This window comes from Carettochelys insculpta, chromosome 20, assembly GCF_033958435.1.
Source record: "Carettochelys insculpta isolate YL-2023 chromosome 20, ASM3395843v1, whole genome shotgun sequence".
Classification (NCBI taxonomy): domain Eukaryota; kingdom Metazoa; phylum Chordata; order Testudines; family Carettochelyidae; genus Carettochelys; species Carettochelys insculpta.
The window spans coordinates 7746535-7771538 of NC_134156.1; the positions used below are offsets into that span (position 1 = coordinate 7746535).

The 25004-nt window shown below is 44.9% G+C and overlaps 2 protein-coding genes across 6 annotated transcripts in view; one reads left to right on the forward strand and one right to left on the reverse strand.

Annotated features, from left to right (window-relative positions):
* Positions 1–1462: 1462 nt before the first annotated feature.
* Positions 1463–7002, reverse strand: TEN1 (TEN1 subunit of CST complex). Of its 3 annotated transcripts, none has more exons than XM_075014675.1 (4): positions 6927–7002; positions 3944–4134; positions 3641–3798; positions 1463–2515 (listed from the first exon to the last, which is right to left on the reverse strand). In XM_075014675.1, the coding sequence occupies exons 2-4, from the start codon at positions 4030–4032 to the stop codon at positions 2379–2381; spliced, it is 384 nt and encodes a 127-aa protein (XP_074870776.1). In that variant the 5' UTR covers positions 4033–4134; positions 6927–7002; the 3' UTR covers positions 1463–2378. The 3 variants fall into 3 exon arrangements, with proteins under 3 accessions (XP_074870776.1, XP_074870777.1, XP_074870778.1); XM_075014676.1 differs by having other exon boundaries at positions 3944–4080; positions 6927–6984; XM_075014677.1 differs by having other exon boundaries at positions 3944–4047; positions 6927–6980.
* A 1415-nt stretch (positions 7003–8417) lies between these two features.
* ACOX1 (acyl-CoA oxidase 1) overlaps positions 8418–25004 on the forward strand; it is a 33423-nt gene continuing 16836 nt past the window's right edge. For 2 of the 3 annotated variants that reach the window (XM_075014900.1, XM_075014902.1), the window contains exons 1-4: positions 8418–8587; positions 9660–9819; positions 22171–22331; positions 24731–24838. In XM_075014900.1, the coding sequence (XP_074871001.1) occupies positions 8479–8587; positions 9660–9819; positions 22171–22331; positions 24731–24838 (538 nt within the window). In that variant the 5' untranslated portion in view covers positions 8418–8478. Of the gene's footprint in view, positions 8588–9659; positions 9820–16965; positions 17127–22170; positions 22332–24730; positions 24839–25004 lie in introns of all 3 variants that reach the window. The other variant, XM_075014901.1, reaches the window with a different exon arrangement.

Sequence of the window (25004 nt, forward strand, 5' to 3'; positions counted from 1 at the left end):
CCTCTGACGATGTGGAAGGGCAACGTGTGTATGGCTGGTGCCCTCCATGTCAGAGAGCTATAGTCAGTTGAAGGAGAGGCTGAAATGTCCTTAGTTGTTCTACAGCCGGGCAAGTAGCTTAGAAATCAACAGCCCACATTAAGATGTTTCAGGCCAGCCATAAAATAATTGTATCTGAATGATAACAGTAATATCCTGGGGACAGCTACATGTTTAGTCCAGGCCACTGGAAGAACCAAGAGACTACCCCTGGAGACTCCACCTCTGGCTTTATGGTGAGCCCAGAGCACACAAAGACCAGGCTTAATAACGCTGTGAATGAACATAACTTGCAACATAAAAAAGGATAGTGAGCTGCAGAAATTATAGGCAGGAGGAAGACCTCAGACAACATGGAGATGATCTACTGAGACCAAAGGACAACAAGTGGGGTTCTCCTGGAGTCAGCTAGAAGTTTTGTCTCAAGACAGAGTGAAGTGGAGGAGACTTGTAGATGGCCTGTGCTCCACCTGGAGTACAAGGCCTTAAGTCAAGGAAGTCTCAGGCCTTGACTAAAGGCCTCAGGTAACACGGAACCTCTGGATTCTCCTTGGGAATTCTCTAGCTACTTTCATTATTGTACATGTCACCACAGAATCTACAACCCAAACAAGGGACCGAAGAGTGAAGTGCTTTCCAGCAGGACATCACAGCGAGTGCTGCTCCCTCTCTCACTGGGATGTTTTCTAGAGCAGCTGAAGTTTTTTATTTATTCCCCACCCACGGACATTCTCTCTCTGCGCCTCACATTCATGTTCGTCTTCATCTGCAGCAGCTTTGGTAAACAGAAGGGCCTTGCAGCGTGTCTGACGGTAGACAGGCCTTGATGGCAGGGGTGACACGTGAGCAGGAGGGGCACGGGGGCAGCGAGCAGGGCCAGAGTCCCTGGGAGGACACCTGACACTCGCAGCAGGGTTCTCCACCTCTCCCCCACATGCCCACCAGCAGCGTCAGGCCAAGTGGAGCAATGTGGCCCCAGGTTCCTCTGCTCCTCTGGCCACCTCGCTTGGAGGGAGGGGCGGGGCTGCCTACGCACTTACCGGTGGGAAACAGAGGAAGCCAGGGCCACACTGCTCTGCTTCCTGCACCTCTGCCAGTGACTGGGGGGGAAAATCACACCCCTGCTGCTGGCGCTGGACCTCTGACCTCTATAGTACACCCAGCCACAACACTCCAAGTAGGGAGAAAAGGCAGGGTAGGAGTGAAGCAACAGTGGGGAAGAGGAGCAGAGCAGGGCTGGGGAGAGCCAGGGCCCATGGTGGCGGGGGGTCGGCCCGTCCCTTCCCTGAGCTTGGGGGGGGGGTCACATGGCCGGTGGCCCCCCCACCAGTCACCCCTGCCTGATGTAGTCTCATGTCTTCTTCCTGCCCTTTAAGGTGACCGTGGTATTTAATCACTAACAGAAGCAGGGGGCATTGCTCTTTCCATCTTCTTTATTTGTGAACATTTCAGTCAAAGAACAAGTGCAATAAAACAATAAAGCCCAGACCATTTGGGTTTTCTTCAAGGAAAGCAGCTCCAGGATCAGACTCTCTCCTATTTGGGTTCGGTAAAGGATGCAAACTAATGAGCACACTCATTCCGTGCGACACCGCAATTCTGTGTTCCAGAATTCGCTGTGTCAGATTCCTTCCTCAAACCCCACACCCATCCAAATCCCGCTGATACCAACAGACTATCCATGCTGTCTTCAGGCTGCTCTCTTTACATTTACAGCTAAAATGCTGCCAACTAGTGTAAAAAAATGAGTGACTCATTTTCTTCTTTCTAGAGACCTGGGCTCAAATTTTGACTCCACTCTCGCGTGAAGAGGATTTGGTCTTGTCCTCTGGACAGATTTTTCAAAGCTGCCATCCAGTTCAGACTGGCTCCCAGTCTCTGCTCCAGACAGGTGTAAGCACTGAAACAGCAGGCAAGAGTTTGTAGGGATCAGGAGGTACATTGGCAGAGCTGCTTACGGCTCAAACCATGCTGGAATGGTGGAGTGTACTTCAAACAGAGTCTGAGGTTTATTGGCAGACCTGTGAGGAAGAACCAGCTTAACCCACTGGATCCCTGATTTGCACAGGCACTCAGGTCATCCCCATTGATAACATGGGACAGAGAAGAGTGGCCAAAATGAACTTCTGAGGGTCACGATCCTAACACCAAGGCACGTGTACATTCCAAGGAGCTGCAAGACCTGGGACGCGGTGGAAAGGGACAGCCCTATCAGAACCCCCAGACTGGGGCTCGTGCTGCCAAAACCGCAAAAGATCAGAGGAGTGCAGAGAGGGACGGAAAGCCGGTGATGCTTCTGAGACCTAGACTCAGTCCCGTCACACTTCCCAGCAGCGAGGCTAGGAGGCACTACTCTCCACCTGCCCCTGTCTCTCTTGGAAATAGCGCCGCTGTTCCTGCACTGCCTGCTCCAGCAAGGGCAGATTCATCCCTTCCACGCACGTCAGCACCCGAGCCTGTAGGACAGGCTCCTCACCTGCAAATAGAGGAGAATGACTGCAGAGGAGAATTTATGCAGCATCTTTTGCACAGACTGAACCTACGCTGTTACATGCTATAATGTGAAAGTGAAAGTGAGGGAGGAGCAAGAGGCAATAAGAAGTTCAGCTGAACTTAGAAAATAGGTGGAGAGCAACCGAGACCGAGAGTTCCTGGAAGACCATTCCATAGAGCAGGAGCTATGGGGTGGCCAGGAGTTGTGGATTCCGAAACCAGCCCTGTCACTGACTATGCAACATTCTGAGCTGAGTCCTGCTCCACTGCCTCACCCACAAAAAGAATAATTCTCTGTGTGCAAAGAGACTGAAATGATTTGTGTTTAGACAGTGCTTTGAGGCAGCCAGCTGGAAGGCAATCCAGAAAGGCATGGAAGTCATGCATGTAACAAGTGTCAAACTAATTAAGAATAATTCCAATCACTCAGAATTATTCATTATTAGAAGGTGCTGCCTGGGACAAAAGCCTCTCAGCTTTAGTCAGTAGTCCGAGAACCACTCCAAGATTTGCTTTTACACCATTGCCAAGTTTAGAGGGTGCCCTTCATCACCGAGCTTGTTGGATTGCTTGAAGTCCTCAGGTATCTATTAACATTGCCATTTCCTAAGAATTTGAAACACAAATATGCTGAGCTGCCCTTGGCTGTGCCAAGTTCCAAAACCTCCACTGAATACACCACTGTACAGGGGTATCAAAGATCAGTGTGCACAGTGATCAGAGATAAGGCTATTTCCTAGAGAGGAAAGGTCTTTTATCATAGCCACAAAAACAATAATTCTTGTCATTTCCATAACATCTCTCCTGTGACATCTGAAAGTACTTTATGAAGGTGGACAAGGATATTAAGCAGGGGGAAACTGGGGCAATGCACGGAGGGAAGATTTGGCCAAGGTCACAGAGGAAGTCAGTGGCAGTGCTGGAAACAGAATCTGCTCTAACCACAAGACATCCTGGGTCTCAGAGTAAGCCTGAATGATTTTCTTCTCCTCATGGAACAGTTGCTTTGGGTGGTGAGGGAGAGCAAAGGGTAAGAGAGGCCTAACCAGTTTTGAACTTTCCCCACACCACTCCACATTCTGTAAGGAGAAAAGGCAGAAATACTTACCCGCCTTGTGTTCAGTCTCTCCCAAAGCCACATATACTGACCCAAGCTGGGCTTGGAATGGTTCCACCAATTTGGTACCAACACGGACCTGGTGCTGGACTGAATCGTGCAAGGCTGTTAGAATGGCTTCAGACTGGGCCATGTCGTAACTGCGCAACCTGAAACACAATGGATTCACTGAACTTGGCAGCAGGGATCCTAAAAAGTTTGTTGAGAGACAAGGACACAAGGAAAATGAAAAGGAAATACAGACATGACAGAGACTGTTCAAAGCACCAGTGGCCTGAAAGAAGCCGCTCTTACCTGCCAAATGTTCTCAATGTCTCCCCATCGGCGACTGATTCGGACTTGATCTCCCAAGGAAAATAATAAACACCTGGACTGGGCAGCATCTTGCAGAGATGGTCCTGAAGGTCCCACAAGCAGACAAAAGTCTGACACTGGGCACGTATTTAAAGGGCTGTTAGTTAACTTTCATAAGCCATAAAATTTACCTACAAAAAACCGAATGGATACATGAGGCCCTATGTATAAAGATAATTTCCCCTGACTGAGAGGTTTAACGATAATCACTAAATACAATCTTCCGAGGGCAACACAAACGTTAATTCCCATTACAGCTCTTAGACAGAAACAAACTTACCCCCCCTGTCACAGATGAGCGGTAAGTTAAAGTGCAGAGAGAATATCTGCCCCATACAGTGAGGCAACAAAACAGCTGGAATTAAAGGACCTGGGAATTTCTTGCTCCCAGCCCTGCGATCAAGCAGCTGGATTACATGGCCTTTCTGAATATTCCTGGCGCCTGAAGAGGTGATTACGGTAGCACGTCTATACAACATTATAGTAAAAAAGTCCCCAAGCTGAGTTATTGCTAGTTGATACCCCAGGAAAGTATTAAAACTGTTTACCAAAGACAGATCAAAGACCTGATGAATTTGCCTCCACTAAGAAAGAAAACGGTTGCATTTCTATTGATTTTATTTAAAACTAATAAAGTTAAGCAGCAAGGTTGAAAAGCATGCTTATGCTATCAAGCTAATGAAATACATTTGTGCTTTTTAAAAAAGTCAGTAAATATAAGGAACCAAGCCAAACAGTGTGTTTATAATTATAAGGACAATTGATCAAAGACTGGAACAACACAAAATACAACCGTTTGGTTAATAATGAACAGGCTCAGTTCAGCCCAGCATGCTATGGCTCAACTATTGTTATTAAAGAAAGAAGAACAAAAATGGAAGATGGATATGCGGTTGTGGCCTACTGGTGGTGAACCTGTTTTTGAAGTGACTTTGCAACTGTATAATGGACTGTTAAAACAGGCTTAAAGAGCAAAGAGTATTGAAGAGACTTGTATAAATGATATTAAATTGGATTTTGCGCAGCTAGCAGAGTGATGATGGAGAAACGTCAATGTGACTGTAAGACTGGCCAAAGGAATGCACCACAGAGGGAAAGTGACTTGCCAACTGGGCCCCATGGCTTTCAAGGTATGTCCTAAGAAGACTGTACCAATAGTTTTGGCTACACTGTCTTACACAAGCTGGTGGGACAAGATGTGTTATACAAAGAAATTGGAAAATTCCAGTTCTAATTGCAAGAAATCAGAAGCTCAAATCCTGTTCCCTGATTCAATTGTGAGAGAGTGTGACTCATTCCAAGTGAATAGTTCAAAACTTGGAAAGAAGGCTAGCTCGCCATATGATTAGTCAGTCTATGCCAGCACCTCCAAGAGGAACAAAGGTGGAACAACCGGGAGAAATAGACCTGGAAGCATGTGTAGATGCTCCTGGGTCCTTTTTTCAAAAGAGTAGTTTGCGTGGTGCTGGATTTTTTGATCCCTGGCCCGTTCTTTCAAAAGACTGGGGGATGTGTGGATGCTCTCTATCGAAAAAGGGGATTGATTTTTTTTTTACCGACTTTTTTGTGTGGACATGCTCTTTCCAAAGAAGCTTTTTTTTTTTTTTTCAAAAGAGATCTTTCAGAAGAGATGTCTCCTTCCACAAACTGCTTCCTAAAACAAGGGTGGGCAAAACAGACCTTCGTTCAAAAGATCGCTGTAGTGTAGATGCAACCAGGGAGTGGACATGTCTCCTTTCAAACTACACTTCCTGAGCCCCTCAGCAGCTCCTGGGGAACATGCCCAGGCATCTAGGTATGTCTTTATCAGCTAAATAGAGAAGCAGTAGTAAGGCATTGAAATAAAACAGTAATGCTTTAAAAGTAGCTCCCAAGGTCTCTGCCAGCATCCTGTATCCTCAACCCTTGCTTAGACACTAACCCAGACCCTGGTCTAAGGTTCCCTTATGCCACACCTATGTACACCCACACCTCCTGCCAGTAGCTCCCTCCCCCTCCTCACACACAGTGCGCCAGTCAGCTGTACAGGGAGCTTCCTCCTTGGGATACCAAGGGAAGAAAGAATGATGCGCCTGATAGCCAGGAGAAAAGGGTAGCAAAGATCCCAGCACCCCCAGAACCTGAGGGAGGGAGAAGTTTCCTGAGCAGCTTCTTTGCCCCAGGGCCTAAAGGGTGCATAAGGTCACTGCATCCCGCCCTGCCCCTCAAGGCCCTGGTGAGGAGGCAAAGATTGCGGCAGCAGGACCCATAGAAAAGGCTACAAGGCAGGACTAACTAATTTGGGGGGGGGGAGGCACAAAGTGATTTGGAGAACAGGAAGCAGCAGGAGCAACTGATAGGGGTGGAGGAAAGCAAAGAGGGGGAGATGGAAAGAGGAGACCATGACGGGGGAGAGCACAGAGGGGGAACTGGCAGCCATGCGGGGCAGACAGTCTGTGAGGAAAGGATACATGGCAAGAATTTGGGGGAACAGAAAAGGGTGTATAATGGGGTCAAAGGGTTTGTGCTCAAACATGCGGCAGGAACACTGCCCCCTCCCCTCACTAAATAAAGAAATCTGGGACTACCTCTTGTTCAGAGCTATGGTGCACCAGCCATTTATCTACCTGGCCTTAGACAGGCGCCTCAGTCACTCATGCCAAGGAGAGCTTAACTTGCTCCACACAACCTGGCAGTGCTGCTTCCCCACATTTTGTGTCATGTGTCTGTTTCCTTCCGTAGGGATTCCCTTAGCCCACAGCTGGGGCATGGGGTGCCCTCTTCCCAACCCTGTTGCCTTGACTTTCTGTTTAACCAGAAGAAAACCTCAGGGTCCCTGAACAAGGATCCTGGGGTCTTTTCACCCTCCTTTAGGGCCTCTGTTACGCGTCCTCCTTCTCTTAGGAACCTTGAGGGAGAGATCAGACAAAGCACTGCCCCTTACCTCTAGCCCTGTCTCCCTGGGGCGTTTGCGAAAGACACCAAGAACTTGGAAACCAGAGAGCTCCGCTCAGCTAAACCTCCTCCCCCAACCTTCCCACGTGGCTAAGTCAGGCTTCTGGCCACATGACTAGAAAAAGATCCTCCCAGTCCTTCCCTTGTAGGTGGCTGCTGCAAAGACCTGCGGGGGAGTTGACGTGTGAATGAATGGTCTAGAGCGGTTCTGCGGGCTATTTAAAGAATGTTTGTCGCCTCTAATTGTCAATCCCTCTGCTTTGTGCCAAGGATCTATTGCAGCCTCAGGGTTAATGTATTGGCTTCTTCACATGGGTTTGTGTCATTTTCCAGGGGCGATTACAGTTCCCTAAGGTACGGGGCTAGATATTCGTTTAAAATGGAGAAATCCGGGATAGTAATTTTTATTTAGTACCTAACCAGTGTTATGCTGCTAGTGAGTTGCACTTCCTGCATTTCACCAGATATGTGTATTTTTGCTGATTTTAAAATCCAATTGTAAGATAGGCTCTGTGCAGAGGATACCACTTTTGGTGGCTGGTGCAAGGGAGCTAGGAGCTACCTGGATGCTGTTGCCGGCTCTGATGATTACTGGCAGGGAACTAGTCTATGCTCCATTAGAATATTCATTTAGCTAATTTAGTTTGAAAACTGATTTAGTTAAATCAATTAAGTTTGTGGTGGGAACATGTACATCAGTGGAAGAATGCTTTACGTCAAATGAGTTTATGTTGTTTTGTAACTGCATTGTAGTGCCTAACACAACACCCAGGCCCGTTTGTAAATTTGTTATTTAACATATTAATAAGAGTGCTGTAGCTGTAAGGTATAAAGCCCTGCAGATTTATATTTTGGTTTGGTTTACAGCTGTGCCTCTCAACATGCACATGGGGTCTCCAGTACTACAGGTCTGCAATGACTGCAGAACTGCATTGCTAGAGCCCTAAGGGGTCAGAATCAGGGGTGAAGGTAATTTAAATTTTTTTACAGGTTCTGTCCTATTGCACTCCTGCCGGGCAGAGGGTTGGGTGGGGGGGGTGAGAGGACAGTACCTCACGTGTGCTGGGGACTCAGGGCAGGGGTTGGATGTGAGGGGGTCTCAGGCAGCGGGTCTTTGCCCATGAAAGCTGATGCTCCAAAGTATGTTAGTCTCTATGGTGCCACAGGACTTCTCCTAGTTTGCAGGGGCTGGAGCCCACCCCTGCCTTTGCACACATTAAGCACTGCCTGGCTTGCTGCTTGCCCGGCAGGGAGGGGTGAAGGAAGGCACAACCCCCCCTCCCCCCACCCCTAGACCCTAGCACACCAGGTACCACCCAGGGCAGCCTCCCGGCCCTCAGGCAGGCCCTTTGCGCATGCGTCCAGCTCGGGCCGAAGGGGGCGCGAAGCCGGTGGCCGATCTTGGGCATGTGACTGGGCCGCGCGCGGGCGCCCGCCTGGTCACGTGGCCGGCCAGGGGCGGGGCTGTCGGGCTGGTCTGTGAGAGAGCGGCCGGCAACGGGGTGGGGCGGTCACGGAACCAGGCAGCCGCCGCCATCGCCATGAACCGGGACCTGCGCAAGGAGCGTGACTCGGCCTCCTTCAGCCCCGAGCTCCTCACCCACGTCCTGGATGGGGGCGCCGAGCGCACCCGCCGCCGCCGGGAGATCGGTGAGCGCCCGAGCCCGCCACGGGCTGGGGGCCCTCGCCGGCCGGAGCCCCCCCCCCGCCCGCCCCGCGTGGTTTGGGCGCCCCGTTGTGGCCCCCTGCTGGTGGTCCCCGTGCGCTTTGAGGGACCCCCTCCTCTGGCGGGACGGAGCCCCCCACTGCCCCCCCCCAGGGCTCTGGGGGGACCCCCCCTCATTCGCTCCCTGTGAGAGCCCTCCTGGGGCCTGGGTCAGTGCCGTTGCCTTGTACGTACACCGGGGCCCGGGGAGCTCAGCTGGCGGGTGAGTAGCGGTGCCCTTCGTTGGACAGCGCATTTAGGGACCACGGCTACGGGAAGGAGCTCCCTGGAGATGCTCGATGGGGCTTTCTCTCGCCCATCCCTGCCGTGTGCCTCGCGGCCCCATATGGCTGCGTTTCCCAGAGCGTGGTACGCGAAAGGATTTCCAGGGGTACACGGCAGAAGAGTTGCTAAAAATCAGCAGATGAGCAGTGGGAGGGCACGGGGGGGCGGGGTACACTGATAAGGCCAAAGTCCAGAAAGGGTTACGCAAATGTTCTACATTTGGGAAATGCTGCACGTGGGACTGTGGGGAAAGGGGATCTGGTGGTTATGGCTCGAACCTGAGCCTTGGGAGAGTTGGGTTTGTTTCCTTGCTCTCCCACAGACTTCCTTTGTGACCTTGAGCAAGGCATTTTGTCGCTCTGTGCCTCAGTGCCCCCCCCTTGGAAACTGGGGCTGAGGTAGGACTTCTTTATCTAATCTGGATGTTACGAGGCTCCGTACAACAAGGGTTGTCACGGGCACCACGTTACTCCGATAACAAAAATGGTGTGAGTATCTTAGTGCCCCGTGGTGCACTGACTAAAAGGGGCTTGAACACACACGTAATGTGAAAATGACCCATTGCAAAATGTGTTTGGACTAAAGAAAGCGCCTAATCTTCATAATTTGCTTCAGATTTTAGTATCTCAATATTGGGCACGGCAGTGCTTACAGTTTTACTCTTCCTTATGGGATAACTGTTTTGATATCTTGACCTTTAATTCCTTTTCTTTTCTTCTGTTGTGCCCTCAGAAGCCTTAGCTCTGAATGATCCAGACTTGCAGCATGAGGATTTAAATTTCCTCTCCCGCAGCCAGCGCTATGAGACGGCCATCAGGAAGAGCGCCATGATGGTGATGAAGCTAAGGGAGTATGGGATTGCAGATCCTGATGAAATCTACTGGTTTAAAAGGTACCAGACTCTGACACAAAAAGTAAATTCTACCCAAAAAAGGGAGAACATTGATATAAATTAGGGCTTCTTGCTCAGATATCATAGGCAACAATCAAAGACAAGACTTTCCTCTTCGTTAGAACCCCGAAGGGTGGGTGAAATCATTTCTATCTCACTATCTGGCAATGTAGAATGAAAATTCTTCTGCCTTATCAATGAAATCAGCACTTTTTTCCCCCTTTAATCTTTTAAAGTGAACTAAGAACCTGAGCCAAAGCTTGCAGAAGTCATGACTTTATTTGATCCTTGAGTAAAGCCCTAATGCCCCAGGAATCAAATCTATGGATTAAAATGTTCATCTCCTCAGATTACTTTTATATTTATGATAACATCTTTTTTAATGCCACAGATAGTAAAAATTTCTCTTAAACTGAACATTTGTCTTACTTGTTCTGGAATAGCCCTAAGGAATGAAATATTCTGACTCCTTTTATAAATGGAGGTAAATGAGATATCTGTCCTTGATGCACTTCTGTGAAGCTGATTACAGTAGACACCCCCCGAGATATGCACACTCGAATTTTGCGTATTTCAGGTTAATGCAACTCTGAGTCTCTTTGCTGGCCAGTTTCATGACCTGGCTGGTGTCACTGACAGAAGAGGTTTCCGTGCTCCTGTCAGTGGCGGCAGCTAAGATGCCACCACTGACACGAGTGGAGAAAACTTTTGTTGGGGCAGCAGCCTGACTCTCGATGCCCCTGTCAGGAGCGGTTTCTGCTATAGTCAGTGGCAGCAGCGAGAGTCAGGCTCTCAGCTGCTGCCACTGACAGGAGCGGGGAAGCTGCTGTGCTTGTCAGTTTACTAGCTCCTCCAAGTTGTGCGAAATTTGAATGTGGGGTTGTTAGAATGCAAACCCTGCGTAAATCGGGGTCTCCTGTATTTTGCTTTGTAAGTAGAGCTATTGTATTGTCGGAGCTGAAAAGATTGTAAGATAATTTTGAGACTTGCAAATTGTGCTTTTGCGTTGTAATTGTTTCCTTTTACCCAGATCACAAAAGTCGGATAAGCCATTTAGATAATCTACTCTACATTTGTTTGCAACGTCCAAAGTTTGAAAAAAAGTGATAGTCTTGGTCTAATTCGACTGACTTGCCATGAACTTAGCCCTGAATACAGTTACACACCTTTGACACAGTTTAAGAAACTTAGGTAGTGAAATAAATGTCTGATGCAGCTTTCAGTTAACTCTTTCAAATAAGGACTGCAAAGCTAGATACCGAGGAGAAAAGGTGAAAGTGTCGCTCAGAAGTATTCATTTAAATAAACAAGTATGCATCTGATTATCCCCACTCAGTGCTTTGTCCAACTCCTATTGGAATCAATGGAAAGGCTGGTTTGGACAGGCAGGCCAAATTCATTCACATTAACTGTCCCATCAAAAATAGTTGTTGTTTCTGAGATAAATTGGGGACTGTAAATTTGTTGACAGAGTTGTCCTGAGAAATTATTCTTTTGGAAGTACTCTTTCAATATTGAATATCTGATATAGATTCAAACTCATTGCTTATTAGACAATTTACAGATACTATATGGCAAACTCACTTGTCCTGGCTGAGGCGTTTTTTTTTTTTTGTTTGTTTGTTTTTAATGGAGGAGTACAATGCTTCCCAATTATTCTTATGGAAAATTGGTAAGTTATGGCCTTAGGTAACTAATTTTCATGCACATACTGCAGTGCAAATACTAAATATTAGGAACAACCGATAAAACTATTTTATAGAAATTAAAGGAGTTTTCTCAGCTACATGTGAAACAGGATACATTTGATCTTTGTACAGACTTAGATTTATAGATATATTTAGGGCCCAGTGAATTACTTTAACATAAAAATACTTAGTATGTTATAAACAGAATATAAATCAGATATTTGTTTAGACTTTACATGATATGTAGATAGGTATGTGGAAAAGGATGGCAATGTGGCTTGTTGCAAGGAAAAGTTCCAAATTAGTAGTATTGTGGTTTAGCCTGTGGTTGCTAGTGAGATCCTCATAAGGTTGGGAGGTTGTTTATAGGAAAGAACTGGCCTGTCACCTAGGGCCTTCTGGAGTGTGGCGTCTTAAGTTAGGATAGGTTGTAGGTCTTTAATTGATGCGTTGCAGTGGTTTATGTTGGGGTCTGTAGGTAATGACAAGTGATGTTCTGTTATTGGTTTTTTTGGGCTTATCTTGGAGTAGCTGGTTTCTGGGTATTCGTCTGACCCTGTCAATTTGTTTTTTTACTTCTCCCATTAGGTAATTCAGGTTTATGAATGTTTGGTAGAGATCTGTAGTTTTTGGTGCCTGTCGGTAGGATCCGAGCAGATGCAATTGCCTCTCAGGACTTGACTGTAAACGATGGACATTTTATCTAACTCTTAGCTTCCCCACCCCACACCATCCCTCTGCTCTTATGATTTGCCAACCTTGATAACAATTTTTCTGATTTGTCAACCTGGATAACAATTTTTGGACCACCATGCTTTATATATTGAGTCTGTTCTGATAAGACTATGATGTGGAGAAGTGGGTCTGTCCCACGAAAACTCATCACCTCATAAATTATTTTGTTCATCTTTAAAGTGCTATGTGACTGCTTTTTTTGTTCTGCTAGAATACAGACTGACAGGGCTATCCCTCTATCACTATTCAACATACTTAGAAAGTTTGCAGCTAATATCAGGCTTAGGGGGAAAGCAAGTGCTTTGGTGGACAGGATTAAAGTTTAAAATTATCTGGACAAACTGGATAAATTATCTGATGTAAATAGCATGTAATTTAAAAGTCCTCCAGTTAGCTAAGAATAAACAGGTGCACGGATTCAAAAAAGAGAAATGAGGATGTAGGAGGGCGTACAACGGGAAAGACTCTGAGGAGGATTAGTGCAATATTAGGAAATGTGAGTCAACAGTGTAACCCTGTTTCAAAAAAAAAAAAAACCAAAACCCAAAGATCATTTTGGGATGTATCAGCAGGAGTGTTGTGAATGAGACAGAAGTAATTCTTCCACTCTACTCTGTACTGATATGGTCACAATTGAGTGTTGTGTTCAGTTCTGGACAGCATATTTGAGGAGAGCAGTGGAAAAACTGGAGAAAGTATAGAGGAGAGCAACAAAACTTATGAAACGTTTAGAAGTGCAGTATCCAACACTTCAGCCACATGTTGTTATTTGGCTGGTTGAATGTGACTGGTTGGCTTGAATAATAAGTATATTTTAAGAATAACGAGCTAGTTTGCTATAGCAGTATTCTATAGAGGCTACTGCTTCAGAACTGGTTGTACACCATAGGGTTGCGTTCATTGTTGCTGGAATCCTAGAAGACTTGAGCTGGAAGGGACCTCAAGAGGTCATCAAGTCTAGTGTCCTAGCCTCATGGCAGGACCAAGCACCACGTTAGATATTTATCCAATGTGTTCTTAAATATATCTTAATGGAATAAATGAACACTGTATGTCCGCAAAAATCTGGAGATGTGGATGCAGGTACCAATTTTCTATTTGTGCAGGGCTCTTGTTAGCTAAGCAATCCAAAGGGCTGGAAAAGTTGGGTTTTTTTGTTTTTTTTTAAAGTGAAAGCTAGAAGCCTGTAACCCTCTTCTTCAGTGGGGATGGGGGAAGGGGACTGCAAGTGGATTTCGTAGGCAAACTCTGGCTTTGGAACCTTTGAAACGCAGGGCCTTGCTTGTAACACACTGTGTTCCCTAAAATGGAATTTAGTAAACTGAGGAAAGATGCCAAGATTATGCATTTTACTGTGTTGTCACAGGTTGCTTTGAAATCTGGAAAGATCTACATTGCCAAATAGTGTGATAGAAATGATCTCCCCCTGCCCTTTGGGGCTCTAACAAAGAGGAAAGTCTTGTCTTCATTTGCCGCATATGCAGTTTGAGCAAGAAGCCCTAATTTATAACAGCGTTCTCCCTTTTTTGGGGTAGAGTGTAAGATGCTTTAAATATACAGCAAAATTTTTCTTTGTTGAAAGGAGTTGGAGGTGGCATTTACTCCCAGCAAGAAAATAAGCAGAGTCCAGGTTGCTCATTTTAGTTACTCTCTCCTTTCTGGGTCAGGGGTTCGGGTCCCATAGCTGGACTTCAGCTTGTGCACAGTGAGCCATCCCGTAGATCAGTACCATATTAGAAGTTGTATTGAGCATTAAACCTAAAGTTATTTCTGAGTGTGTCTAGCAGGCTGTTCAGTAAAAGGTGTAACCCTGGAAAGAAATCTTCTGCCCAGCTCTTGCTGTTGATACCAGAAAAAGATGTTATCCCCTCAGCTCCTCCCTTCAACTCTTGGTTTCTAGTCTAGACAGTGCCAGAGTGCTCTTCTGACACCAGACCGTACTAACTGCCAAGCGTTTTCTGGGGTTGTTTTCCTGATGTGGACTTGAGGTTCAAGCTGTATTACTCAAAGCTGAACAGGGGATCTGTCCCATGAAAGCTCATCACCTAATAAATAATATGGTTCGTCTTTAAGGTGCTACAGGGCTGCTTTTTTGTTTTGTGAAGATACAGACTAACACAGCTACTTCTCTGAGACTGTTGCTGAGTTGTCGTACTAACCTGAAAAGTGGTTTGTGGTACATTTGATTCAAACTGATATTCTGAGCTCAAGCACTTTAAGCTCCCTTCATATTCCCCATCCTGTTCCCTTCTGTAAAAAGAAATGGTGATCAAATGAGGAGTGGAGTTTCAGATTTCCACTCTTGTCTTCTGAGATCTGTTGAAATTAGCTCTGTAAATACTATGGGCTGGTCTACTCTGGGATTTAATCTGCACTTGTTTTGTTGCGTAGCACATATTTCACAAGCCACAGTAATTGTATGCTTGTGCGATGTTTGTTACCTGACAGTGCACATCACTGTGTCCGTGTGGCAGTGGTTTACTGTGAGCTGAGGATGTTGAATTCTTGGGGGGGGACCCATGGTCCTTTGCTTCAGCATTGAGTAGTATACAACCCACATGTCTTCTTTCCCTGCGTTGTGGCAGAGGGCATTTCCTAGCTGTACTTTTTTTTGAAGAAGTGTGTTCCAATTGGATAATAGAGCCATTAAAACGTTAATTTACAACTAAACAGAGCCTTTAAAGCTGTACATACTTTTATTGCGTAGGGAGCTTATGCTGTAAAACTCCATAGCTTAATATTTTCAGATTCATCACAAATGATCATCTTTATTCCAGTGGTCGGCCACAAGAGTTTCCCACACCAAACCTTCTCCCCAGATGACAGTAACATCCAGCGTCTCAGCGTGGCTCCAAGCCGCTGCTCAAGAGGGCTTCTGGAGTATTATCACAGGCATTCCTATAAACTGGAGTCCAGAAGTGAATGGATAATGTCTGGCTATATGTCAGCTTATAAATAGGGGATGGGACATCCAGTCATCTTAACCATAAAGCAGGGGAAGGTACATGGGTGAATATGTCAGTAACAGTCACCAGCAAAGCTGTTTGGAAGACTTTCAAAATAGTTTGCAGGAGCATTGCATACACCTGAACTGCAGACCAGACTGACCCACTTTGCAACAAAGCGAGTTCACTTGGAAAGAGAACTTCAGAATTTGCAATTCATACAGAGTCAGTGCACTACAGTGAATTGTACTGTGTGCGTGCAGGCATTTCCAAAGCAGATGACCTCAAAATAGCTGTGGATTAAATCCCCTGTATAGACAAACTAAGTCAGAAAGAGGGAGCTTCATATGAGTGAAGAAAACAAACATGTCAAAATGAAATCTATCAAGATCAAAGCTGGCTTTCCCAATGTAGATGTGTCTAAGTGTGCGTCTGCACGCGGGGAGAATGGCCTAGTTCTGTCACTGCATCTTTATTCTGGTCGCTGGTAGGGACAGATGATAGCCGTCTGTATTTCTGCTTATATTGGTCATTCCAGTCTTGAAGAATGAACTGATCCGATACTGGTATGATCAATAAATGAAAAGAACACTTTAATAAATATAAGTTCTACAGACTGTTTTAGGGAAAGTTAGCCACCTTGCAATCCATATACCTTATGACTAAAACATGTCACCATGTTGTTTGTCCTGTCTGAATTAATTCTGCCCGTTAGTGTGTAATTTAGTCTCTCAGAAATGCATCTGCATTGCCTGTCCTCTGGACAGTTTCTCTCTCAATTACTATTCTATTTGGCTTAGTGAAATAATATCTGGCATTTTGAGTAAAGATATCTTCAGTGTCTAACTATAGCATTGTGTTGGCCCCCTCATAATGTATATGGTATGATTGAAACTGAAGAGCAGTTATAATGAGACAGGTCTTAGTCTTGTCATTGGTGTAAACAGGACAGAGATAACACAATCAGAGCATTTGTACTGAAAGAAACATTGGCCATTCATTTAAGAAGCTTCTTTCTTTCTATCCCTGAGTGGTCCTGCTTGATATTGGCCTTTTCAGAGTGACTACACTTCCTTAAAGCAAACCCCATGTTGGAACAGGACACCCATGCCTCACCACTATTCTAGTTACCAGCTCTATTGTTGGGGGAAAATGAATATTTTCATTTAAAATTCAGAGACATGAATTTTAGCTGAGCTTACTAAAACTAATGAGATGTCTGTCATGCTAAGTGTACCCAATTCCAGGCTTCCACTGACTCCAAGAAGTAGGAGTAAGATCTTTGTGATTAATGTAGTAGGAGCCAACTTGCAGGAAGAAGGAACTGTTCACAAGGTATTGGTTCATTCCCTGTTAGCATTGTTTGATTTCTACTTGTCCAGGGTTTACTACTGAGGCTGTCTACACTAGACATAGAAGGTGACCACCAATATGCAATTTTAGCTATGCCAGTCGACTTCCATGTCTGTCTACATGGAGGAAGGTTGATGGGAGTGTTTCTCCTGTTGACCTTCCTTATTCCTCACCTCTCACAAGGAGTTTCAGGGTCCACTTTGACCCCTGAAAGCATCATTGTGCATGAAACAAAACCCTGGAAGATCGACCCTGAGCGGGTTGATCTTGTGCGGTATTGTGGCTGTAGCCTGAGACTTTATGTCCATGGACACCAGAAGCATACGTGAGTCTATTATGTAAAGCTCTTGGAGATGAAGGAAAGCCCTTTCAGAAACACACTTAAGTAAGGCTGAAACCCTGATCCCTCTTTTTCTCTCCTGCAGAATGTGCCTGGGCTCTTTTGTTGATCCTTTAGGTCTCCACTTCAGTATGTTTACAAACACCTTGCAGAACCAATGCACTGTTGCTCAGCAAGACAAATGGCTGCCTCTGACCTATGGACTCCAGATAATTGGAACCTACGCCCAGACTGAGCTGGGGCACGGTTAGTTCCTGTTAGAGATCAATGGGTATCTCTGTGCTGTGACTCCAGCTAATAAATTGGTGGAGATGCTCTGTAGTGAAAACCCAAAGGCTATGTCTACACTGCAGCGATCTTTCGAAAGAAGTTCTTCCCGAAGAGATCTTCCAAAAAAACTTCTTTTGAAAGAGGATGTCCACATGCAAAAAAAGTGGATCGAAAAGCCAAGCTATGCTTTCAACAGGGGCTGTGTCCTTTTTTGAAAGAACGGGCCAGAGGCTGAAAAATCTGGCACTGGGAGAACTGCTGTTTCGCAAGAAGGGCCCGCGGAGCATCTACATGCGTTATTTTGACAGAATCTTTCAGAAAAAGGTGCTCGTCCTCATCTGAGAGAGGAAGAGGGCCAGCGGAAAAAGTGCTGCGTTTGTTCAACATTGGAGCAAGAGATCAATTTTGGATTGCTTTGCATGTAGACGCTCCGCGGGTTCTTTCGGAAAAGACCCATTTTTTCCGAAAGAACTTGTGAATGTAGATGCAACCAAAGAGTTAAAGACACAATGAATTGAAATTAAACAAATAAACCACACGTCAAAGGCCAATTGGCCATTAAGGCCACGGTAGGGTTCTATTGGTTGACAACACACTGTCTCACTCATTAATAGTTTTAATTTTGACTTTTTTTCAAATGCACACCACCTGCTTGTTTACTAACTTCATAGTTGTTCAAAGGAAGATTATAAGATATGGCTTTTGCCCATAGGAGCCTGAACATTCCATCAATTATGGTTCTAAGGACTGAGAAGAGTCATCAGGAGTTCTGTTTGTGCCTGAATTTAGAGTATACAATTTGGAAAGATAGGCTAATACATTGATGAGCTGTCTAAATAACTCAGCCATATTTTTTTAAGTATTGGATAGTTTTGTGAAGTTGTGCATCACATATTTGTGAGAGAATGACTATTGGTATGCTCTGCTTTCAAGCACTGGTTATTCCAAGTGTAGCTGCATTTTTATTTTCATGGTAAGGTCGTGCTTTATAGGAAAAAGTCCTGTTCCTACTTTCTGCATTTCTCACAACGCACAAACTGATTGCGGACCCAGGGAGTCCTGTTGTGGGTTCGTAAGCAGCACAGTATCCACGTCTGCAAAAGATACAGTTCCCAGCAAGAAGAATTTCAGTGCCTAGGAAGAGGAAATGATCTTCTGACACTTAGTGAATTCAAACCAGGAATCATATAATGTTGGGCAATTTTCTGGGCCATATGGCAAAACCAATGGCTTGGATCTTAGTTACTTTTTTTTTTAAACTGTTTGTGCCAGCTGAAAATGCAAAGAAGAGCCAGTTGATAGACTTCTTTCTATCACTCCATTAAATCTACAGGCTTCAGCTCTAAACCAAACTAGCTAAAGACCTGAAATTGCAAAACAAGTAGATGTTATCCTATGAATAAACTATTGCTTTCTGATCTTTTATCATTTCCCCTACAAGTTTAAATCAAACCTGTTCTGCCATAATGATTTGCTTTTGCATGCTCTATGTCTCTGATGTGTATCCCACTTTCTTCCCTGGGTATGGGTCAGTTTGCTTGTAATTTTCCCAATGTTCTGTGACTAACTCCCATATTGATTGATCAGATGTAACACAGCTAGTGAGGATGATGGTATACTGGGGTAATTCCTACTTTCCATATCAAAAACTGATTTTTAACATGTCTGTTTGGAATTCACGCTGTGAATGTTGGATACTTAATTACTATAATATTTTACAGGCTACATTGATATCTGAATTCTAGTTAATATGTGTATATTAGCCTGATGTTGATAGTAGCTTTCGTTGCTCATGAAGGATGAGGAGCTAGGAAGCTTTATGCAGCCCAGAACCATAGTGATTAATAGATGTTGGTGTCAGCTGCAGTAGACTGTGGGAAATGAGTTGATTTTCATTCTATTTCATAGAGAATAGATGTTGTTTAAAACACCGTGTTTGGGAATGATTGTTGGCAATGGTCCATGGAAGCCTTCTCTCCCCTCAAAGACATGGGAGCCTCTGAGTTGAGGCTCATGAATGCAGTGAAGATGTGGGGAAAGGATCTATTGTAGTGTCACCACCTGTGCTGTTTCTGTTGTTACTGTTCAGTAAGGACTTCAGTCTTCAGGATCTATCAACTGGGCACCAATAGCACTAGACTTGCTCAGAAGCCTGATGTTCCTAATCTTAAAGTCTCCATTAAGTCAAACCCAGCTGGGTTATTATATAAGGTATGGGGCTTTGCAAAATGATGCCATTTAAAAATTTCTTTGGGCTCTTTATTCTAACAAGCTCAGAGATGCTAAAGTAGAAAGAATTACTGTTACTGGGAAGCTCTGTGTGCAAAAGACCATGCCAGCATATCGTGAAGTGCATTGAGATCTGCATTTAGAGAATACTCTAGTCCATACCGATTGTAATACCAGTCCTTTAAATCTCTAAATGGACATCAGAGGCCTTTCAGGAACCCAAAGGTGTCATCTGAAAAATAAATTCACTCTGTGAATGACTTGGTGAAAACTGCATCATTGTACAGTGTAAATTATAGTAGGAATATTAAAAGGTTAACTGGTTAATCACCTCTTGGCAGTGAACTCTGGCGACAGCCAGCTGCACTAGACAGGGGCACTGAGCTACAACAGAACCGACAGGCTGGGCAGTGAGACACCACAGCCACAGCAGAGCCAGGTGGCAGGAGCCAAGTCAAAATGGTTGACAAGTTTAAATGCTCTCGATTTAACCATTTTATCATCCTTGAAATATAGTCCAGGTTGAAAGTCTCTAGTCCAGCACCCTTGGGACCTGACTGGTGCTGAATGAGAGTATTTACCAGACCAACGGGGGTATGTTGTTGAGCAGCATGACCGACACTTCCACTGCGTACTGGACTCTTAGAAGACGTTTAGGGTTAAATTAGAACTAAATAACATGGCATAGAACACTGAGAGGCAGGACTGGTGGCTGTAAACAAACTTTATGGGGCCACGGGAAATTTGGCTATGCCCATGATAAGTAGTCATCCAGCTAACTAAAATCGTGCCAGATTACGGATGTTGCCAGGTGAGAGAATGCTGGACTAGAGAGGTTCAACCTGTACCAGTCATGTTGTCTTTTGAGGATCAAGACTTACGCAATATCTGCATCCCACCCACTCTAGTGCTATTTCGTCTGTACTGTGTATTGGAGACAGCAGTTGAGAAATAATTATATCCTATGACTTGTGCTTTCTAAGGGATGAGGAAGTGTGTTTTTCACCAAAGTATCGAAAATGTCCTGTGTGAAACCTATCACTAGAGCTTCCAATTGGATGAATTATCTTACGAGACTTCGGAACAAAGAAACAAACTTAGGTTACCACAGTTGGGAAATTTGGGGGCCAAATAGAAACTGTTCTCTAAGTAACAAGCAGTCCTGTAGCATCTTAGGCTAGATTTACATTAGAACCATCCGCCTACAGAAGTTACTGTTGGAACGGTTGTTCCAACAATACTTCTGTCAACAGATCCTGTCTACTCATAAAAGCACACCCATCTTTTGGTCTGCTCTATTGACAAAAAGGCCCTCCCAGAGTGTCTACACAGCTTTTTTTATCTACAGTTTCTGTCTACAAACCACATTTTGTGTGTAGACGCTCCGAGTTGTGTCTACAAAACTCTCTAGTATAGATGTAGTCTTAGAGACTAACACATTTATTAGGTCTGTGAACTTCCATGGGTCGGACCCACTTCTTCAGATGATTGGAGCAGACAAATAGAGTCCATGGTTTATATAGTGGCAGGAGGGAAGGAAGTCGGGGGAAGGGTTACCTGTCACTAGTAGGACCAGTTGATGAAGCAAATTAAGCAGGATGTGTCCCTTTCCTGCAGATATCGAAGGTGGGGAAATTGTCCTTTTAATGCATAAGGTATTGAGTCCTCTTAGTTTAAATGTGTCAGATTTGTAAATGAATTCAATGCAGATGATGCTGTCTAAACTACTACAGATTAATAATAATAATAATAATTAATAATACATTTGTTTCATGTCCAGAGGCTTCTGGACTCTAGAACTAGAACTAAAAATAATGACTGAGAGGTATGGCTGTGTTAACCTGTACCTTCACAATAACATGTAGTCCTGTAGCACCTTGAAGGCTAACATCTATTATATAGCTTTCATGGGTATGACCCACTTGTTCAGATTTGCACTACTACGCCAAAATGGGTCTTACCCATGAAAGCGCATTACCTAATAAATAAATTTGTTAGTCTTTAAGGTACTGCAGGACTGCTTGTTATTTGTAAGAATGATGGGAATCTGATAGAATTTGGAACGGACTAGATGAAGTGGGAGGTATGCATCATAACGAAGCATGTTTTTGCTTGGGTTGGTGGGGGTAGGGGCTGTGCTCTGATCATGATGATGACTGACAAATGTTTTTCACGCAAAGCTGCAGTTGTAGTCACCAGCTTTGACTGACTGCTTATGCAGAACACTGTCCTTTTCTTTTGAAGACTTCTAAAGAGCAGACAAATATTTAACAAAAGAAGCTGTCCTGGAGGATGGAGATCATGGTTGGAACTCAAGGCCTTATATGCTACATATGCTGCAAGCCCAAAGCAATACAATAGTTTTATTGCCACAGAAGTTTGAGCACTTTGTGGAACCCCATTCAAAGGACAAAGATGTGTAGACTTGACTCGGTTCCAAAATAATCCAGTGTATCTTCAGCCAGCCAGCTCCATGCCAGCCTTTTATCCATTTTAAATTCAAATGTGTACTTGCTCCCAGAATCTTTGGCTCCAGTTTAAAGAGGAAAATGTTGCAAATGCTGCTCTGCTTAGCCAAGAGGAGAATGCACTGCAGCATGATTAAGTATGCAAGACCTCTTTGTAACATGGATGAGAGAAAAGGACAGTGCTATGATTTTGTGAAATATGCATGTTAAATTCTCACTAAAATAATTCTTTTCCCCCCACTCAATCTTCACCTTGAATCTCACACTTGCTTCCTTCCCATACTGTTCCCTTCACGTTCCTACCCCCTCGGCATTTGGCACAGCTCTGTTCATCGTGGACGGCCTGAGCCTCTGGACCTCCACCTGGGCATGTTCTTGCCCACCCTCCTCACTCAGGCAACCCTGGAACAGCAGAACCGCTTCTTCATGCCTGCTTGGAACCTGGAGATCATTGGTACTTACGCACAGACCGAGATGGGCCATGGTACAGTACTTTTGCTCAAGTATATTCACAAGGGTGGTTTTCTGTACAGAGGATGTTGATCTGCATGGGGAGAAGGGCATTCACGTTCCAGAGTCTCTGCAGGTGTTGTTCTGGCCATAGGGAAACATGTACCTACTCTGGAATTCTAAATGGTTCACATGAACATAGTACCACTCTGTTTATTGTTAGATCTCCACAAGTTTCACCTGTGCGAATCATTGAAGCGTCTAGGTTTCTTTGCTATTTCTTTTCACTCGGATGAAGTAAATTTTGACTAATGAAAAGACTCTTCTTTATACGGGTGTGTTGAAATGAGAATGTTGCAGCTTCTAGACCAGGGATGGACAAATATTGATCCATGGGCCAGATCCAGTCTGCTACGGTTAGTTCCCTCTGAGACCCTACTTCTGCATGTACCTGTGCTTCCACAGGATTGAGGCAATCATAGCTCTCGTTGGCCATGGATTGCTGTTCGCAGCCAGAGGGAGAGGCAGGACGCGGTATCCTGATCCATGCCACTTCCTGCCACAAATGGTGATCCATGGCCAGCGAGAGCTGCGATCACCTCATACCTGCAGAGGTGCAGGTAGGTATAACAGTGGCTACCCACCAAAGACTAACCCTGGTGGGCCACTGCTTTTATGTTGTCCCCCTCTGTTCTGGACCCATGTGATTTTTTTCAGATTTCATCTGTATCTCTCAACTTGAAGGCAGGAGTGTGGACCTTTACAGAGTCTGAAAGATGACGAAATAATGAGCCAGTTATTCTTTCACTTGGCTCTGCCCATCATTTGGAGAGCACCTGGAAAAGCCTAATTTCTGCACTCAAATTTTGCTTTTAAGTTCCCTCTTTTTCTTCCTACTGTGGCATGCTCTTTTCACCAGTCAGAATTGAACATTTTTTCTCCTTTGTCCGCCTAGTTCTTAAAGTTGGTTCTGTGCTTTCACCATTATTTTGCCTCTGCTTACAGCAAGGGGCTGCGGTAGGCAATAATTTTTGTCAGGGTGAGGGGCACTCAATGAATTTTGGTAAGCTGTCTGAGGTCACACCTTTCTTATTAATGAAGTTGGCACAGGCAAGGTACAACCCACCGGCCAGATCCCAACAGGCTGCACCCAGCCTGTTTATATCCCATTGCCAGGATAGCAGTAGGGATGAGACCCTTGAGCTTTTTAAATGGCTGGAGGCATCCCTCTAAATGGCAGAGGCAGGAAGCCCTTTATATAGTAGCAATAGTGTTTGCCAGCCCCCACTCTTACCATGCTCCCTGGCCAATGCTTGGAGTTCCAGTGGATATTTAAAAAGCCTGCAGTTCCTGGCCTCTGCCACCACCCCAGCAGCAGGATATAAATAGCATTAGGGCCACGTTCAGCCCATGTGTCGGATCCTGCCTGCCCCTGGCTTACAGGATTTGGGAGAGGTGGCATCTATGTGGCGAATGTTGTCTTCTGATTTTGCTTTTTTTAAAAAAAAAAAAAAAAAAAAGGGAAAAAGAAAATATTTGAAAAAGGAGGGGGGAAGATTAACTAAAATTTTGCAAGATTGGCGAGGACCATAAATATGTGTTGCACAACTTCACAACACATGAGCACATTATGCGTGGGAGACACTTGTGTTTGAAGCTGGTGAGCAGGAAAATGTTTTGAGTATTGAGCTGTGCTCTACCCTTCTGTCATCAGACAGTGAAGCCTGACTTGGTAATAAAAGCACACTCATTTGAAATGAAAAGCTTTACATACACTCAGGTTTGAAGCTCATGAAGGCCGGGTTGGCCTGGGAATTCAATAAGGGGCATTTAAATTAGTTGTGGAGACACCAGAGTTAGAGTTCAATACTTTGGAAATTGGTGCATGGCCACATCAGGGTGAGATCAGCCCTCTTGAGAAGATGCCAGGTAGTGGCACTGGTTGTCATGTTCTGCCAGTGGAGCATCAGATCATTCCCACAGCTGGCCATCTACATCGAGAATTAAAATGACTGGACAGCAGTGCAGGAAATGCCATCTGGTTGATACAACTGCTTGCACTTTGCATGAAATGTGAAGTGAATATTTGGGACAATGGACATGCAAGTAATGAATGGAACAGTTACCTGCAGCCTACTGTAGGTGGCTGAGGAGTTTTCAGTATATAACATGTAGGTGCTCCTGTGTTCTCACATGAGTTACCTCATGTGAGAGAAACTGCTCTCTGATGCTACATTTCCGTTTTGGTGCCCAAGCAGTTAGATTAATAGTTCCCATACTTCTAAAGCTTGATGCCGTAAATATACACGGTAGTGTGACCTCTCTGCCTTTTGGGGTATGTCATTTGGTCAATTGCTGGAGTTCAGCAATTCATTATTCAGTTCTGTTTCTGTGTTGTCATCAGCGATTGTCAAATGTGCTAACTGCCCATAGGAACTCACCTCCGAGGTTTGGAAACCACTGCCACCTACGACCCTGCTACCCAGGAATTCATCCTCAACAGCCCCACTGTGACTTCCACTAAGTGGTGGCCAGGTGGACGTAAGTGAAGCTCCGTACATTTGAACTTGGAATATAGTCATTCTTCTGTTTTAGGAGGGGATGCCTCATATGCATGCTAGGACTGTTGTGTCTGAAAGGTAGTGACTACAGATTGGTCCAGAAGGAAGCTGTAAAGAGCAAAATCATCATTAAACCAAGGAGACTT

Excerpts from the sequence above, each read along its gene's own strand:
- TEN1 (XM_075014675.1), bottom strand. The coding sequence starts at position 4,032 with ATGCTGCCCAGTCCAGGTGTTTATTATTTTCCTTGGGAGATCAAGTCC. Across the intron at positions 3,799-3,943 it reads ACATTGAGAACATTTGGCAG|GTTGCGCAGTTACGACATGG; the intron begins GTAAGAGCGGCT and ends ATTGTGTTTCAG. Across the intron at positions 2,516-3,640 it reads AGAGACTGAACACAAGGCGG|GTGAGGAGCCTGTCCTACAG; the intron begins GTAAGTATTTCT and ends CTCTATTTGCAG.